Source organism: Barbatula barbatula, assembly GCF_947034865.1.
Source record: "Barbatula barbatula genome assembly, chromosome: 11".
Taxonomy (NCBI): Eukaryota; Metazoa; Chordata; class Actinopteri; order Cypriniformes; family Nemacheilidae; genus Barbatula; species Barbatula barbatula.
Genome location: NC_136774.1, coordinates 24210893 through 24229719, shown reverse-complemented (window position 1 = coordinate 24229719; position 18827 = coordinate 24210893). Strand labels below are relative to the sequence as shown.

The 18827-nt window shown below is 43.9% G+C and overlaps 1 protein-coding gene across 2 annotated transcripts in view; it reads right to left on the bottom strand.

Annotated features, from left to right (window-relative positions):
- The window catches only part of sema6a (sema domain, transmembrane domain (TM), and cytoplasmic domain, (semaphorin) 6A), a 41188-nt gene that overhangs the window by 12454 nt on the left and 9907 nt on the right, over window positions 1–18827 (bottom strand). For both annotated transcript variants that reach the window (XM_079466975.1, XM_079466974.1), the window contains exons 2-13: window positions 11838–11983; window positions 11305–11422; window positions 9269–9332; window positions 8914–8976; window positions 7523–7624; window positions 4500–4590; window positions 3685–3804; window positions 3436–3524; window positions 2808–3025; window positions 2401–2532; window positions 1537–1683; window positions 826–999 (exon numbers count right to left, since the gene is read on the bottom strand). In XM_079466975.1, coding sequence (XP_079323101.1) covers window positions 826–999; window positions 1537–1683; window positions 2401–2532; window positions 2808–3025; window positions 3436–3524; window positions 3685–3804; window positions 4500–4590; window positions 7523–7624; window positions 8914–8976; window positions 9269–9332; window positions 11305–11422; window positions 11838–11937 — 1418 coding nt within the window. In that variant the 5' untranslated portion in view covers window positions 11938–11983. The remainder of the gene's footprint in view (window positions 1–825; window positions 1000–1536; window positions 1684–2400; window positions 2533–2807; window positions 3026–3435; window positions 3525–3684; window positions 3805–4499; window positions 4591–7522; window positions 7625–8913; window positions 8977–9268; window positions 9333–11304; window positions 11423–11837; window positions 11984–18827) is intronic.

Below are 18827 nucleotides of genomic sequence, written 5' to 3'. Positions count from 1 at the left end.
ACAACACACAGTTCCTTCTCACTCTACACGTCCAGTCATAACTGAAATCAATGGCTGTAACATAAACTAAACATTTCATTTCTTTAGGATGGGAGCAAAAACAATCCGATGAGATACAATGTTTTTATTGTGTTAGTAGCTGTATTTGTAGAGTTACTCTGGCTTAAATAAAAACAAACCAACTGCAGTCCGATAATTGGAATGAATAATAAAAATCAAGATTTTTGAAAAATTCTAAAAAGCAAGTTTAGGAACTCATTTAGGAACCAAACTCTCCATATATTCACACCGGACGTCGTGTGCTTAAGAACTGAGACTAAGATGTGTATGCCCTGTAATGTTGTTAATATTACAATAATTAATCTTTCATTTAGATGACTATTTCTTCATTTAATTTTTCAATTGAATCTTGTTTTGTTATTTTAGTTTCTTTTATATATTCATTTCTGTATTCTTTATTTCTCTTTATTCATTGCTCGTTTTCCCTTTAATGGGGAAATTAAGACTGAATTATGTAACTAACATGTGAAAGACTGACATATAATATGAATATCGTGCTGTATTATATGCAGTTTTGTGGCATATAATAAACATGTAAAAAATACAGGTGTGCAGGACATCATCAAATGACGTGTAACATGTCTAATGAGAGCGCTCTCTGTGTGTAATGTGAGATTTCTGCTTCTCTTTCATCATTCACTGTTTGTTTGGTCAAGGCCTCGTGGTCCAAACCAATGGCAGATGAATTTCCACAGCGTTCTCTTTAATTATGGACCGCACGTGAAGGACTGAAACCGGATGAACCATTCGGAACAGAACACACACTTGTCAGGGTTGTAGACGTTCAGCTCCTCCAGAAACAGGCTGTCGTTGAGAAAGCCGCTCCGCATCTTTGCCAAAAACTTCAGAATGATTCCTCGCTCAGAACCCAGAAAAACAACTGTGTGGTTACGGTGAGGACCGGCGGCGTTATCCACTGCGATACGAGTGAGACGATATCTGAAGATACGAGACGGAGAAACAGACACACGGAGAGTTATAATGTTCTCACTACAGAACTCTGATGCATTTCATTCTCTCAGTGTTAATCCACTGGATGAATCGTTTTCAAATCACTATGCAAATACATTTTCAGGCTTATTAAAACTGCCAACATAGTAATGGAAACGCAAATGAATTAAACCCGTTCATTTCATCTATTTAAATCTCTGGAGTCTGTGGACTATAACACACGCACACACCTGTTTTCAATAATTCACTATTACACAAATTTACACAACACATGAAAGTTATGAAGAGAAAACACACATATATTCTTCATGATATCCAGAGTCCTGAATGTTCCTGATGCTGCTGAAGTGTTTGTCTGAGTAAATGACACGCTTGCGAATCTCTGAATTTCATTGGCATAAATTACAAATGGTTTGATTCATCGATGAATATGAAAAACAGTTATGAGGACAGGCCGGGATTCATAATCTCATTCACATGATAATTGTGTGTAAAAGCGACCTTTGACCTGACGTGAAAACTCACCGAACCATCGTTTTCAGAAACCAGGGTCGGTTGGCGATGGAGGGCACGGCCTCGTCCATCAGCGGGTGAATCTTGATAAAGTTCAGCGTTTCATCAGGAAACTCATTGGACACTTTGAACTTTTCTCCAGACGCACACACGCCAGGCCTGAACGCACACACATACAAACATTCACAAGAGGATTTCTCAGAGACCACCGACAACGACTTCATCTGAATGTCAGAAACTGGTTAGAATTGAAATACACTTTAAATCTGATCAACCCACAAAGAATAACACACACAACAACAGAAGAACACACACAACAACAGAAAAACACACACAAGACAAGGCCGTATGGAAGAAGATCTTTGACATGGATTATAGATTCAGATTCTCACATCTACAAGTGCACATTAGTTCTGTGGTACAGATGATCTGACCCAAAAATGAAAATCCTGTCACGAATTCCTCACCCTCAAGTTGTTCTAAACCGGTCTACGTTTCATTGTTCTGTTAAACACAAAGAAAGATGTTTGGAAGAATTTTAGCAGCTGACAGTTCTGGGACATCATCCACTTCCGTAGTACAAAGAAATCAAATGGTAGTCAAAGGTGATCCAGAACTGTTTACGTTCCTCAAAATATCTTCTATTGTGTTCAACAGAACAAAAATAATGACACAATACTTGATGTCCCAGAACTGTCAGCTGATAACTTTCTTCCAAATATCTTTCTTTGTGTTTAACAGAACAATGAAACGTAGACAGGATTGTAAGAACTTAAGGGTGAGTGAATGATAATGGGCGGAGTGTCCTGAGGTCATAAGTGTGTGTTTGATGGAATACTGAGGTCAGAAGGTGTTATAAAGTGAATGTGATGATACCTCTGTCTGGGCACATTCTCCTCAGGAACTGGAGTCCAGGTGGAGTCGGGTGATTTCTGCTCTTTAAAGCGTCCGGTGAAGGCCGTGGCGATCTCGTTCATGTCGTAAGCGCAGACGGCTGAGCCCGGGATACTGAAACACACAGTTTATGATGGAGAGCGCTCATAACAGAACTGTGAATCATTGGATTCTGACAGTTTCACAGACACAAGATGGGAATTGTGAATCCGTTAACTGTAAATCTGAGAAAAGCAGTGGGTCAGAAGCGCAGAATCAAATGCCTCATTGTGTGACTGTTCTCTCGTGTCTCCTTACTGGAATGTTGCTCTTATATTGTAGATGAGGCCGTCTCTATCTCGCCTGTGAGCACAGATTGTCATTTACATCAAGTCATCGGCCGGCGGTACCTGTTATATGGTGTGGAGAAGGTCGCCATGACGACGTCGCGTCCGTTGACGTGGATGACGTCAGTGACAGCCTGCAAGATGCTGAAGTAGAAATGCGAATCTCCGGGGATGGAGCAATTGAGTCGTGTCTTTAAGAAAGACGTCCACTGCTTCTCCAACACACGCTGAGATCCGCCGCGGTCGTTCTTACACACACGTGCCACACGCGGGAAAACCACCTGCTCATCAACACAAACGTCTATTGTATGGATGTTGTTCAAATGTTTACTCATATTCAGAGATCATACGTGTTCCTGTCAGAGTTATCTGATGACAGTAATTATGGCTCAGCGAGTCAAACACTGTGCTTCAAAGAAAATGAAGGTGGGACTTTTGACTTTGAACAGAGAACAATGAGCCTTTATAGTCAGGATCTGTTTTCCACCGAGGAAGAGAATTACAAACCTGATGTTATTTATAGTCTGTAGTTAAGATACCAAACAATGTCTGCTGAATGATTTCAGTTGTTTTTAGAACCTGCATCCTGACCAACAGTCTGGAGCCTTCTTAAGAACATCTCAGATATTTCATACACCCATTTCCTGTTGACTTGTGATGTCACATCCTGTCTGTGGAGATGCGTTCATACCTTTCCCATGCTGTTGTATTCCATGGCGATTTCCCGAAAGAAGAAATAGATGAACCCTTCGTATTGCACGGCCTGAACAAAGTATGGCTCTAAATGTCAACAAAACACAACATAGGATGGGATGACCACTGACTCAATTCAAACCGTTTGAACATTTCTATGTTGTTTTCTGATCAGATGAAAAGGATATCTGTGGCCGAACACACCAGGTGACGGCGGGTCATGTCTTGAGAATGAAGTTCTTCTCACCTTTCAGCCATTTGGAGTCGTGTTTGACGGTTCTGAGTGTGGGACTGTCTCCCAGACTGCGATAGATCACAGCGTCAATGGCCAGAAAATCTGTGACTGTGGCTGAATATAACTTCCCATCTAAAGAACAAGACAACAATCACAACATCACACACACATTCATGAGAGTGATCACACTTTCAGTCAGATGGACTTCATTCGGCCTCTCACTGGAATGTTCTCTACTCATGACTCATCTGCTCTTTCCATCTTGGTTATTTTTGAGCTGTGTTTTAGGGGAGACTCCCAGACTCTCTTTTTCTGCCTGTGCCACAATACACTCATGTGTTTCCAGAGCGGCCGCACCAGCGCCTGACAAACACCCAAACTGAGCCACTGCTGTACAGAAGCCCCTGAGCGTCAGGGAGTCCCTCTGATTCCTGCCCATCACACTTAACACAAACACACACACACACACACAATGACCACACAAACACGCACGCACGCACAATGACCGCACACCCAGATCAGTGAGTATCCCACACACACACCGTGAACACACACAATGTGGGGGATTGGTGCCTTGCTGGAGGGTCTCACCTGAGCCATGGTATTGACGTTGATCATTCACTTCCCCCACCTACATTCCCTGATGGTACTGAGGCTCGAACCGCCAACGTTTGGGTTACAAGTCCCAGTCTCTGACCATTAGGCCACGACTGTGACCGTTTGACCACACAAACACACACACGAACACACGCACACACACGCACACACACGCACACACACTGAACACACAAGCAGATCCCTGAGCATCTTGAGTTGTTTCTGCTTACCAGCAAACAGGGCAACGTTGGCATGTTTGGCATCATATGGGCAGCGGGCCATGCCACTGATTTCCTCGCCGATGGCATCCAAGCTGTCCATCTGTGGGAATGGAAAGAGAGGTCAAAGGTCAACCCGCCCACACAGCAGCGCTCAACACCTACTGCAATTACACACTAATGAAGGACGAGCGTCTGGAGAATCTTCAAGTGCTCCCGAGAGATCGTGAGAAATAAAACAGCGTGCCAGGACTAAAACTGCTTCTCTAACCCGTTCTTGGCATCTAAATGGGTCATTTTATTTACCATTTCCATCTCTCATTCATCCAATAGAAGTGGCCAGATACAGAAATTCTGCTGTTGTTAAATGGACATTTCTGAGGAACTAAGTTGAAAGAAGAGGGAAAGGGAATGTGAGACAGTAATGTCGACTGGTGTTGAAGGTCACGTGAGGTCACAGCTTTCCTCACGCTGTTATTTCTGCTGCTCCATAGGAGGAAAAGATTCCCAGACAGCAGAAATATTCACATGCACAGCTGTGACAGACTTCTCATTCAATGCACGAATCATCTCAACATGTGTTTTTGTTGTCAGATATTAGGATATACAGTAGAAATACTGAACATAGTGATTAAAACTGACTGATGTCATCCAAACCATCACACGGGACAGAACACAAGTGTTTCAAGTCAAGTCAGCTTTTTTTATAGCGCTTTTGACAATTTTCATCGTTTCAAAGCAGCTGTACAAGAAAACATGGTATAATATAAGCAAAAAATATACGGCTATGCAAGTCAAAACACAGGTCAAATATCAGACAGACTATACATCCATATAAGCAGTCTTAATTAAATAAAACTATAAAATTCTAGCAGCCCCCCCAGCCAGGCAAACAGTGCAGAACAGTCTGCAAACGGTGGCGAGGAACCCAAAACTCCACTGGAGGAGAATAAACCTCAGAGGGAAACCAGGCCTAACCAGGGGATTCCAGTTCCTCTCTGGCAAAAACTGCAGCTCTGCACAAGCTCGACAGTGCTGCACAACAAGGCAAAATAAAAAAAGTTAGATTTAAAATTATCATTAATAATCTAATAGCGACTGAAGTTTTGTAGAGTCGCCACGTCCAGCATTTGTCAGGTCTGGGTATGGATTGCACCCTGCCCGCTCCGGTAGCCTTGGACTGCGTCCTGCCCGCTCCGGTAACCTTGGAACAATGAGACAAGACTGGCTGAGAGTAGAGGACTGTTCTGCACTCTTTGATGCAACAAATGCATCAGTTGATATTGGAAGTGTCCCTGGTTCCGGTTGATCTAACTAGTGCAGCCTAGATCTTTGAAATATATATATTATGATATTGTACTGTGTGCAAGAGTAAAAAGATGCGTCTTTAGACTAGATTTACACTGACAGAGTGTGTCTGCCTTAGAGGTCTTCACGGGTCCACTTAGATCCGAAAACCCGAGGTCCGGCCCGAGACCCAAGCGGGTTCGGGTCTAAAAGATTCACGGGAGCTTCAGACACGGGTCGGGTATATTATTAGTGTCTTCGGGTCTCGGGTAATATAAAGTAAAAAATTGTTTTGCTTAATTGACCCAAGGAAGACCCGAACTATCCTGTACAATAACAGCGCGTCGCTTGTGTGTGTGTAGTTACCAACTCTCCTCCAACCCTCAGTCGATCGGTTGAAAGCCACGCAAATCTTCCGAAAGTCGCGGTGATCTGAAATCACCTTAGAATTGAAATCCCGAAGTTTCCAACGCTGCAGGGGTTTGCACTCGATGTAGTTACCATCGTATTCAGGAAAAACATACTTCCACCAGGCGACCAGAAGTAGATATTAAAAGACGCGCACATTTCAGTACTACGCGGTTTGGGACACATTGTTGAGACAGAATGTTCGCGCGAGTGGTTGCCATGTCGTCACTTATTTGGATTTGATTCAGCTAAAACTGGCACAGCCCTAGTGCAGCCTAAACCTTCGTAATATATATATTATGATATTGTACTGTATGCAAGATTAAAAAGATGCGTCTTTAGTCTAGATTTAAACTGACAGAGTGTGTCTGCCTCCCGGACAGTGCAGGGAAGACTGTTCCAAAGTTTAGGCGCTAGATAGGAAAAGGATCTGCCGCCTGCACTTGATTTTGAAATTCTAGGTATACCAACTGACCTGACGCCTGATACGTAAGAGTCTCTCAAGTTAAACCATGCAAGGCTTTATAGTAATAAGCAAGATTTTAAAGTGAATGCGATGCTTTATAGGTAACCAGTGCAAGGTTGACAGAACCAGGCTAATATGCTCATACTTTTTTGTACGTGTAAGAAATTGAGATGCCGCATTTTGGTGTGTGTGTGTGTGTGTGCGAGTGAGTGTGTCTGTGTGCATTTGCTGTGTTGTTAGTGTGTGTGTGTGTGTGTGTGTGTGTGTGCGAGTGAGTGTGTCTGTGTGCATTTGCTGTGTTGTTAGTGTGTGTGTGTGTGTGTGTGTGCGTGCGTGCGTGCGTGTGCGTGAGTGTGAGGGAGGGCCGGCCACAGATGGGCCTCAGCTCTTACTGATGATGATTAATGTGCGATGACTTTGGCCCTGAAACAGATACTTTTTCACAACTGTCACACTGGGGAGATGGGAAACAGAATTACTGCCAAGCTGGACAGGACAGCGTGGAGCGCACGAGACCCGCAGGGAGAAACCTGTACGAAACACGAAAGACTGATACTGTAATGAACAAAACTGTGTATTTACTTGCATCACATTATTGTGCGGTGTGCCCCTTAAAGAGACTGATCACGTCATTCCTGACGCGCGCTATGCGTGATGACGTTGTTGAGTTGAGTAAGCGTGCTCTACCATCTTTCTATACTTTTGTTTTGTTCGTTTTATTTTGTGACGCTGGGAAAGAGTAATCTCTCATGTGGGAGAGGATTGCGTTGCTTGTGTTACCTGCCATTAAATGTATGTGATACAGCCTTTACGCCTCTAACCTCTTTCTTGAATTTACTTTGTGAGAGCTATCCGGGTCAAAGCGTTACAATACCTTGTAGGTTCGACAGGACGGATTGAAAGCGTTTGTTCCACACACAAACAGAGATTCATCGGTCTGCTGGAGAAGAACTTTGATGAAATTGTGGCATTCATCCTGAACAAAACACAAGAAGAGAAACATCAGACCATTTCAAAACATGAGTATTAATGTGTGTGCGTTCACTGTTTGTGTGTGTTAACTGTGTGTGTGTGTTAGGGATATTCACTGATTGTGTGTTTTCACTGTGTGCGTGATCACGTGTGTGTGTGTGTGTGTATGCTTGATCACCGTGTGTGTGTGCGTCACCGTATGCGTGATCACTGTGTGTGTGTGTGTGTGTGCGTGCGTGATCACCGTGTGTGTGTGTGTGTGTGTGTGTGCGTGCGTGATCACCGTGTGTGTGTGTGTGTGTGTGTGTGCGTGCGTGATCACCGTGTGCGTGATCACTGTGTGTGTGTGTGTGTGTGTGTGCGGCACCGTGTGCATGATCACCGTGTGTGTGTGCATAACCGAGTGCGTGATCACCGTGTGTGTGTGTGTGCGTCATCGTGTGCGTGATCACTGTGTGTGTGTCTGTGTGTGTCACCGTGTGCATGATCACCGTGTGTGTGTGCGTCACCGAGTGCGTGATCACCGTGTGTGTGTGTGTGTGTGTGTGCGTCACCGTGTGCATGATCACCGTGTGTGTGTGCGTCACCGAGTGCGTGATCACCGTGTGTGTGTGCGTCACCGTGTGCGTGATCACCGTTTGTGTGTGTGTGTGTGCGTGCGTCACAGTGTGCGTGATCACCGTGTGTGTGTGTGTGCGTGATCACTGTGTGTGTGCGTGATCACTGTGTGCGTGTGTGTGTGTGTGCGTGTGTGTGTGTGTGTCACCGAGTGCGTGATCACCGTGTGTGTGTGTGCGTCACCGTGTGCTTGATCACCGTTTGTGTGTGTGTGTGTGTGCGTGCGTCACAGTGTGCGTGATCACCGTGTGTGTGTGTGTGCGTGATCACTGTGTGTGTGCGTGATCACTGTGTGCGTGTGTGTGTGTGTGCGTGATCACCGTGTGTGTGTGTGTGCGTCACAGTGTGTGTGCGTGTGTGTGATCACCGTGTGCGTGTGTGTGTGTGCACGCGTGTGTGTGTGTGTATTCACTGTGTGTGTGTGTGTTGGGGATAGTCACTGATTGTGTTTGTTCACTGTGTGCCTGATCACCGTGTGTGTGTGTGCGCGCGTGTAGGTGTGTGTGTATTCACTGTGTGTGTGTGTGTTGGGGATATTCACTGATTTTGTCTGTTCACTATGTGCCTGATCACCGTGTGTGTGTGTGTGCGCGTGTGTGTGTGTGTATTCACTGTGTGTGTGTGTGTGTGTGTGTATTCACTGTGTGTGTGTGTGTGTGTGTGTATTCACTGTACCTTGTGTTTGCCTTTCATTCTACAGGTGTCCACGTCGGCCTGTCTGGATTTCCAGGTCAGTTTCTGTGGACGGGATGAGGTGGACAGTGATATTTATGTTGAGGTACAGTGTTACAAGTGTGATGTGTGGTCCTGTACTGTCTGACCACCGCATGAATAAAAACACAACAAGAGACGATGTCATTCAGCCCTTCATCGATCGCACACACAAATCTCTCTCGGGCTCGTGGTGTTTCTCTTTATTCTGCTCAGATGACGCATGGCAGCGACTCCTGATAGGATCATGTGATTAGTGAGGTCACACAGCCGCTGCCAGGTAATTAACATGAAGGACAGAAACATGAGGAAGACTCACCTTGCTGAAAAAGATCTCTGTGTCTGTGTTAGTCGTCTCGATGTCCACGGTGTAAATGTGATCCCTGTGAAGAGATGAACATTTCAGTGTCTTTCTCATGGATCAGATTTAACATCAAACACTCACAGCTCCGGCGTTTCTTTTACACAACAAGATTAAACGGAGAAATGTCCTGCGTCTTAAAACAAACCGGTCATCTTGCATCTCTCTCAGAGATCTCAACAGTGACTCAGGTTAGTTTCACATTTAGTTGGATTGCTGCCCCTCACTCCGCCCCTGCTGGACTGCGGTCATGTTCTTTTTTGGGGGTCTGGACTGGTCGTATAAATGTCAACCTTACCATGAAGATATTAATGTTTTACCAATCGTTTTTAATATGCTAACAGAACAGATATCAACATTTGGTTGTTTAAATATCCATGTGAGGTCTCTCTTCAAGTATGTAAAGCATTTGTTTTATTAGTGCATGATTTTTCATAGTCAGGTAAGTGAAATGTTCAGGATTGTCAGATCTATAATGGTACATATTCCTCATAAACATATTCACACACACCACTACACTTGCATTTAGTGTGACACACACACATCTCACCCAGTCACACATTAAAGAACACATCCTCATCCTCATCCTCACTGTTTTTACTTCACATCTCAGTGCTGATTTACAGTTTGATGATCCTGCGTGTGAATCAGTTGTCACTGAATGAACCTGCATGTGTGTGTGTGTGTGTGTGTTTGTGAGGTACAGCGAGACTCAACAGAGGGTCTTTGTGCTGTGGAATGTGTTTCTCATGCGGGTCCATCACGGGCCAGCGCTGTCCATCTGGTGGCCTTTTGTCAAACACTCTCACAGAAAATATCTCATTAGCATGCGTGTCAGACCTGTCAATCTACACAAATGAAGCAACATCACAGTCCAAACAACCACCCCCCCCCCGGTCACGGAGCTCCACCTTTCATAACAACATCATACATGATCTGATCCTATTGTACACGCCCCCCCCACGCACACACACATTCTGTAATCCACCAACACTGGTCCTGAACTTTCTCATGAGTTTTTTTCTGTTTCATTTGTGTGTTCTGACATCCGCAGAAGCTTTCATTATGGGATATTGTATAAGTGTGTTTGTGGGGGGGCTGTGTTGCTATGGTGCGCTGCAGTGTGTGTCTGTGGAATGTGAATAATGTGGTACATGAGGGGTGGTGTGAGGGGCGATACCTCCAGACAACATCACTGAGCTCTAACATTCATACCGAATACACAACATGACAACATCTGACGCCTCATAAACACTCGTGTGTGTGTGTGTGTGTGTGTGTGTGTGTGTGTGTATCTGTTCTGCTCATTATTTTAATCACTGGATTTCATCTTTAGGCAAAAATCACAAAAACCATCTGCTTGAGGAATTAATCAGAGTAAAACATACTGTCATCATATTTCATCAAGTCTGTCCCTTTCGACATAATCAAATGAAAGTGTGTGAACAAAAGATGCGTTCTATCTTAAAGCGAATGCTCACCCAGACCTGCCTGAAACACCTCTTGTAGCCACACCCACACAAATCTACATCAGCTCGTGGTATGATTTGACTAAGACCGCCCACATGTAAACACAAGTTAAGTGGGCGTATCTGTCTGTACTATTGAAGAGAAACCTGATGTTCCATATATGGTCAGAGGCGTTACATTTCCCTCACACGCTTGCAGTTTTCCACCAATCACTACACACTGGTGAACTGGCCAATCACAGCCATGAGCTTTGTAATAAATCTGTGTGTTTCAGAGAGGCGGAGCAAAGAGGAGATGTGGAAAATACAGCGTTATTGAACCTTAAATCATGTTCAGCTTTAACAGACGATCATATTCCTTTTAGCCGTGTCATATGTCCCCTTTAAACGGACTCAATTTACAGCACATGAACTCTTCGACTCACACAACATGTGTTATTTCATGTCCATATGCTGGTGAAGGATGTCTGGTTACCATGCCAACAATCTGGACAATCTTCGGTTGTGTTGAAATAGCAGACTCACCTGGCAGCGATATACAGAGTCCGATTCATGATCACAATCAGCTGAATATCCAGTTTATGTCGCTGTGTGTTGTTTCTGCCTGGTTTGTGTCCAACAAATGCTGGATATTGTTTTGTATCTGGATAGAGAAGAAGATCAAGCTGAAATTATATCAAAATATGAGTTTTCTGTCTTCTAGACCAGAAAAATATGACATTCAGTGTCATAACCAATCTTTATCCAATCAAATGAGCTGTAGAAAGAGAATGTGTCTGCCCAATAATACAGAAATCTACAGAAATGACTTCCACACAGGGAAAATGTGGTCATTGTGGTAAAATAAAACTGGCGAGGTGATTTGAGTCCAGAGAGAGTAAATGTGGATATTGAGGTTGGAGCGAACCGTACAACATTTAGACGCCTGACAGGCAAAATAAAAGAGGAACCTTTGATCTCACAGACACTCATTTACAGTCCAGCACCAAATCCCATTTCCCCAAGTGAATGTGAGCGAGAGATGGAGGGATGGAGGGAGGAGAGACTCCATTACTCACAGTTGCCATGTGAAATAGCGATTGGCTCTGTGTCCTCTGGGAAAGCGGCCCGAGCCGACTGCAGCAGAGAGAAATACAGCAACAAAACCTCTGAACGCATGTTTCCCTGCTCACCGCGTCCCACACGATCTCTTCTGAACTTCAACCTGTATACAACAACAACACACACAAAGATTAGACACAGACAATATTCCAAGCAATCGCATTCACTGGACGAGGATGTGCAGAATGATCTCATTCAATCTGAGAGCTGGAGGGATTGGACGGAGAAATGGATTGATTTGCTCTGATTTACAGACACCTAGAACAGAACAGAACAACATCAACACAACTTCTGCTCATAAACCACACTGCATTCTCTGAAGATGGTGTGTGTGTTACACAAGAACAAACTCAATCACACAACATCACATCACTGAACATCTTCTGCTATCACAAACAATGCACACAATATTCACTAGAACACCAGTAGACGTCCTTCAGCAAACAACACAAAGAACACAATCTGTGTTGAGTGACAGCGGCCACACATCAAATCAGAGACAGGACGAGGACCTGGAGCAGTGGGCGTGTCTCATTCAGACTCAGATTAATGAAAGCATCACTTCACCAGATGCCCTGTCAGTCAAATGAGAGTAATTGATGTGTGTGATCCTCCCCAAAGAAAAGAGTCCCAGCTGTTAATCAAACTAAAGCCCAGTAAACAGAACACTGACCAGCAGAAATACATGAAGCACACCACCAGCAATAACTGTGAGCTGGTGTCTGGACATAGATGACGAACACAGCAGCCAATCACATTAAACATCAAGACCTTACCACCTCTGACACATGAACATTAATCATCATCATCACACATCAAATCTTCATACGGCTGGATCTGACATATTCACATATGAGTCAGAAACATTCCAACACATTGACAAACATTTACTCGATAACACTCAAAAACATTTACACCCACAATACAACACAAAGAAACATTCACTCTTTAAAGTGGCACTGCAATGGTGTGTCATGAATTCTGACTTCTTTACAATGTTAAACGTGTTGTCTTCTCATGCTCAACATGGTCAACTTGTCCAAAAACCAGTTGGACGTATGACGTAGTATTTCTGTGCTCGATACACTCCTCCAGTGTTCCTACAGGTTTCAGAAAGGTTTTTTCCAACATGACAAATCGTTAAGTAACAACTTTTCTTAGTCCCTTATTGGACAATTCTCCATGAAGCTCGCGGGACCCCCACGCAACTCCAGACACCGTGAGCATCTCTGGCCAAACTCCAGACACTGTGAGCTTCTCTGGTCAAACTACAGACACCGTGAGCTTCTCTGGTCAAACTACAGACACCTCGAGCTTCTCTGGTCAAACTACAGACACCGTGAGCTTCTCTGGTCAAACTACAGACACCGTGAGCTTCTCTGGTCAAACTGCAGACACCGTGAGCTTCTCTGGTCAAACTACAGACACCGTGAGCTTCTCTGGTCAAACTACAGACACCGTGAGCTTCTCTGGTCAAACTGCAGACACCGTGAGCTTCTCTGGTCAAACTACAGACACCTCGAGCTTCTCTGGTCAAACTACAGACACCTCGAGCTTCTCTGGTCAAACTACAGACACCGTGAGCTTCTCTGGTCAAACTACAGACACCGTGAGCTTCTCTGGTCAAACTGCAGACACCGTGAGCTTCTCTGGTCAAACTGCAGACACCGTGAGCTTCTCTGGTCAAACTACAGACACCGTGAGCTTCTCTGGTCAAACTACAGACACCGTGAGCTTCTCTGGTCAAACTGCAGACACCGTGAGCTTCTCTGGTCAAACTGCAGACACCGTGAGCTTCTCTGGTCAAACTACAGACACCTCGAGCTTCTCTGGTCAAACTACAGACACCTCGAGCTTCTCTGGTCAAACTACAGACACCGTGAGCTTCTCTGGTCAAACTGCAGACACCGTGAGCTTCTCTGGTCAAACTGCAGACACCGTGAGCTTCTCTGGTCAAACTGCAGACACCGTGAGCTTCTCTGGTCAAACTGCAGACACCGTGAGCTTCTCTGGTCAAACTACAGACACCGTGGGCTTCTCTGGTCAAACTACAGACACCGTGAGCTTCTCTGGTCAAACTGCAGACACCGTGAGCTTCTCTGGTCAAACTACAGACACCGTGGGCTTCTCTGGTCAAACTACAGACACCGTGAGCTTCTCTGGTCAAACTACAGACACCGTGAGCTTCTCTGGTCAAACTACAAACACCGTGAGCTTCTCTGGTCAAACTACAGACACCGTGAGCTTCTCTGGTCAAACTGCAGACACCGTGAGCTTCTCTGGTCAAACTGCAGACACCGTGAGCTTCTCTGGTCAAACTGCAGACACCGTGAGCTTCTCTGGTCAAACTGCAGACACCGTGGGCTTCTCTGGTCAAACTACAGACACCGTGAGCTTCTCTGGTCAAACTACAGACACCGTGAGCTTCTCTGGTCAAACTACAGACACCGTGAGCTTCTCTGGTCAAACTACAGACACCGTGAGCTTCTCTGGTCAAACTACAGACACCGTGAGCTTCTCTGGTCAAACTACAGGCACCGTGAGCTTCTCTGGTCAAACTACAGACACCGTGAGCTTCTCTGGTCAAACTACAGACACCGTGGGCTTCTCTGGTCAAACTGCAGACACCGTGAGCTTCTCTGGTCAAACTGCAGACACCGTGAGCTTCTCTGGTCAAACTGCAGACACCGTGAGCTTCTCTGGTCAAACTGCAGACACCGTGAGCTTCTCTGGTCAAACTGCAGACACCGTGAGCTTCTCTGGTCAAACTACAGACACCATGAGCTTCTCTGGTCAAACTACAGACACCTCGAGCTTCTCTGGTCAAACTACAGACACCGTGGGCTTCTCTGGTCAAACTACAGACACCGTGAGCTTCTCTGGTCAAACTCCAGACACCGTGAGCTTCTCTGGTCAAACTCCAGACACCGTGAGCTTCTCTGGTCAAACTACAGACACCTCGAGCTTCTCTGGTCAAACTACAGACACCGTGAGCTTCTCTGGTCAAACTGCAGACACCTCGAGCTTCTCTGGTCAAACTACAGACACCGTGAGCTTCTCTGGTCAAACTACAGACACCGTGAGCTTCTCTGGTCAAACTGCAGACACCGTGAGCTTCTCTGGTCAAACTACAGACACCTCGAGCTTCTCTGGTCAAACTACAGACACCGTGAGCTTCTCTGGTCAAACTGCAGACACCGTGAGCTTCTCTGGTCAAACTACAGACACCGTGAGCATCTCTGGCCAAACTACAGACACCTCGAGCTTCTCTGGTCAAACTACAGACACCTCGAGCTTCTCTGGTCAAACTACAGACACCTCGAGCTTCTCTGGTCAAACTACAGACACCTCGAGCTTCTCTGGTCAAACTACAAACACCGTGAGCTTCTCTGGTCAAACTACAGACACCTCGAGCTTCTCTGGTCAAACTACAGACACCGTGAGCTTCTCTGGTCAAACTGCAGACACCTCGAGCTTCTCTGGTCAAACTACAGACACCGTGGGCTTCTCTGGTCAAACTGCAGACACCGTGGGCTTCTCTGGTCAAACTACAGACACCGTGGGCTTCTCTGGTCAAACTACAGACACCGTGGGCTTCTCTGGTCAAACTACAGACACCGTGGGCTTCTCTGGTCAAACTACAGAAAATCAATCATGAACCTCTCAGTTTTGACTTATTTCAGTCAGATGAATGAACTGTATTCAGCCGTGGCAATAACAACAAAAAACACACAACACAACACCAGCATACACACATATACACAAGAGCTCTCCTGTGAGGACACACAACGGCTGTTCAATATCTCATTTTCTTTACAGCATCCAGCGACGGTTATGATGAGCGACTCTTGATATCAGCTGTGTCACACAATTGATCTAATGGAAAATTCTCATTCATTTAGTGAGTGGAGTCATAGATCACAGCGGGTCTCTCTTTCTTTCAGAGGTTACGTCTGCTAAATGAAACGTCAGCGTTACGTGAGAGTACAGCCGAGCCATCGGTTCATTCAGTCCTGTCATCTCATTTTATTTTACACTCAAAATAATCAAAGCTATTCTAAATCCCTTCTGTTCATGAGGAGAATACAGAAACTGAAGCTTACAACAACAACAATGAAGCAAATGATTTCATACTCCGTGCTCCATACAGGCATAAAGAGAAAAAAAATATATACCTTTCATTTTTTGAATCATTTAATAAAACAGATGTGAATAATAGCAGAAAAAACAATGTCTCTCTAAGAGTAATCTTTAGAAGGAATGGGTGAATTGTGTGTGTACAGTCAATGACAACTAAATAAGCATCTCCTTTTGCTCTCCATTGCAGGAAAAACAACTGAGGCATCGTGTGTGTGTGTGTGCGCATGTGTTTGCGCGCTTGTATGTGTATGTGCATATTGATCTTTGCACATTTGCAATATTCTGATGTTCTTTAGAGGTTCAGTTTAACAGGCTCTCTTGTCTGATCTCTCCCCGGAGCAAATGCTGAGACACAATGAGATTCAGAGAGGATTATACCTCACTTCAGCTGAAAACCTCCGCTGGTGCCAAATCAAGTCAAGCTAAAGCTGCTTACAGCCTCCACATCATCAACTGTATTCTGATATCATGAAGGAAGTTTTGACTTTGAGTCTCTTTCAAGATCTCTTTATGAAAATCATCTGATGGCCTTGAGACTGTGTGATGCTTTTCATGTGAGGCTGATATCATATCATACCATCAGCACACAACATTATAACTACATTCATCATAACACCATATCACTGATATTCTCAAACACAGCTGTCTTAACATTTTTATCATGGGTAAAGGCATGATAATATGATTATTGACTGTTTACGATTCAAGGCCAAGACTTCCACATCATAAAGAAAATAATTTATAGGAATAATTCCTCACACAGTGCAATGATGTTTCTTTATTTTAAACTCAATGTCAAGAACACAAATATTTGTCATGAAAGACAAAAACATGAATGAAAATATAAATAGCTTTTTTCCCTTATAGATCTCCAGCTATTAGATTCCCACAAACATGTTTGAGCTGGCAGCGAGACGCATTAGCATCTCATTTCACTCGCTTCTGTCTATGTCATTTATCATTGTTGACTGAAGCGTCTCGTCTCCGTCTCAGCGCTGAGATAATAAGAGCGTCTCGGAGACGGCAGACATAATATCCATTCAGATAAGCTCAACACTGTATGCAGTTCTGTATATTACCGCTTCAGAAAACAGATTTTAATAATAATGTAAAACAACACAACGACAAACATTAAGCAGTGATGAGAATGAACCACACGTCAGACACAAGTGTTGAGTTAAACATAAACGTTACGGTTATTTTACAAGCACTTCTGTTTTCATATAAACAATAAACGTGATAGAAATGTTGAGAGTCAGATTCTGTACATAAGGCCACACGCACAACACTGAAATCACGTCACAAACATCTACATTTCAACACGGTAGAAGCCTCATGACCTTTAGTTGACATGACAGTTTTTGCTAGTAATGCGTCTGGTTTCTCGTTCACTTTGATGTGAACACAGACTCGTGCACTATCAAGGGCTCTGAACACTGGACTCATTAAAACCATCACGGTGTAAAACATCATGAGCCGAAACCTTCTGCGGTCCTCCATCATGTTATTAAGTGTCATGATGAAATGGGTTCTATATCTGAAGGACAGGGAATAATAAACCCATTCAAAAATAAACCAAACAATCACAGTTACTACGGTTAAGCCTTAACAAGCATGCTTTCTGCTACAGTTTAAAGTTACAATATGGAATCATTTTGTTATGAAAAATCCCAAAATCACTTGCACCTATGCAAGTTGTGTACTTACATGATCCCAAATGTTCCCAAGAATGTGCAAATCCAGAGAAATTCCTATTTAAACTAATGTCCCGTCCCTTGTGTTAGTCTCACATCAGTGACTTTATATCCACTGTTCCGCACGACCCTCAGTTTCCTCTTGTAGAAATTTCGACAATACACACATGCAGAAGAGATTATACAGCATCTGTTGTTCTGTTATTATGGATCTCGATAACTCTTTGGCCAGTAAAGGAAACACAAACAAGCATAAACGTCGGCTGTATGACTGTTTTAAACACATACAACTGTGTAGCATTACGCTACCAAACCAACTGAAAGAAGTCCAATATCATTCTCACGGGCTAACATACATTACATTCCACATTTCTTTCAAGATAATTCATTACGATGACATCAAATATAATTCATTCATTACCTCATCCGTGAACATGACGGGTGATCTCCATACGCCTCTGGATGGTGAAAACCACATGTCCAATAATTCCCCTTCCCTACATAACGTCATTTAGCTTCACCTTTTGTTGTTGTTTCCAAAGTGCGCCATCTAGCGATCCAAATTATCATATTGTAGCTTTAATCATGGTGTTTGTATTAAAACTGTGTTCATCCAAACTGAGTACTAAACTTTTACAATAATAACACCACAGTGAATTCTCTTGAGGGGAGCAGCCGATACGGTTCACTGTAACATGCTGTTTGTGATATATTTATAGCATCTAACATAATTAGAAAAAGACATTATTGAATTTAAAGTGACACTTTTTCGCTTTTTACACACATTCACATGAGCAACTAAAACATCCGATAACAATAAACTTTTATTTATTTATTAATTCGGTTCAACATTTGTTGTTAATATATGAAAGGGTTTAATTGAGTGATTCTGTGCGTTCACATGTGCTGGAACTGTCATTTACATACGAATACTAATGAGATGCTTACTGGTGTTTCTGGGAATGTCTGAGACAATGGCAGACTCTCTGGACAGTGTACTTAACTACTGAAGTATGGAGCGGGTTAAGACACACAGTGACGTGTTCACGTAAATCCCACCACAGCAGATTAACGTCTCTTATCTGACAGAACAGACGTGCCTGCAGCCGTAAT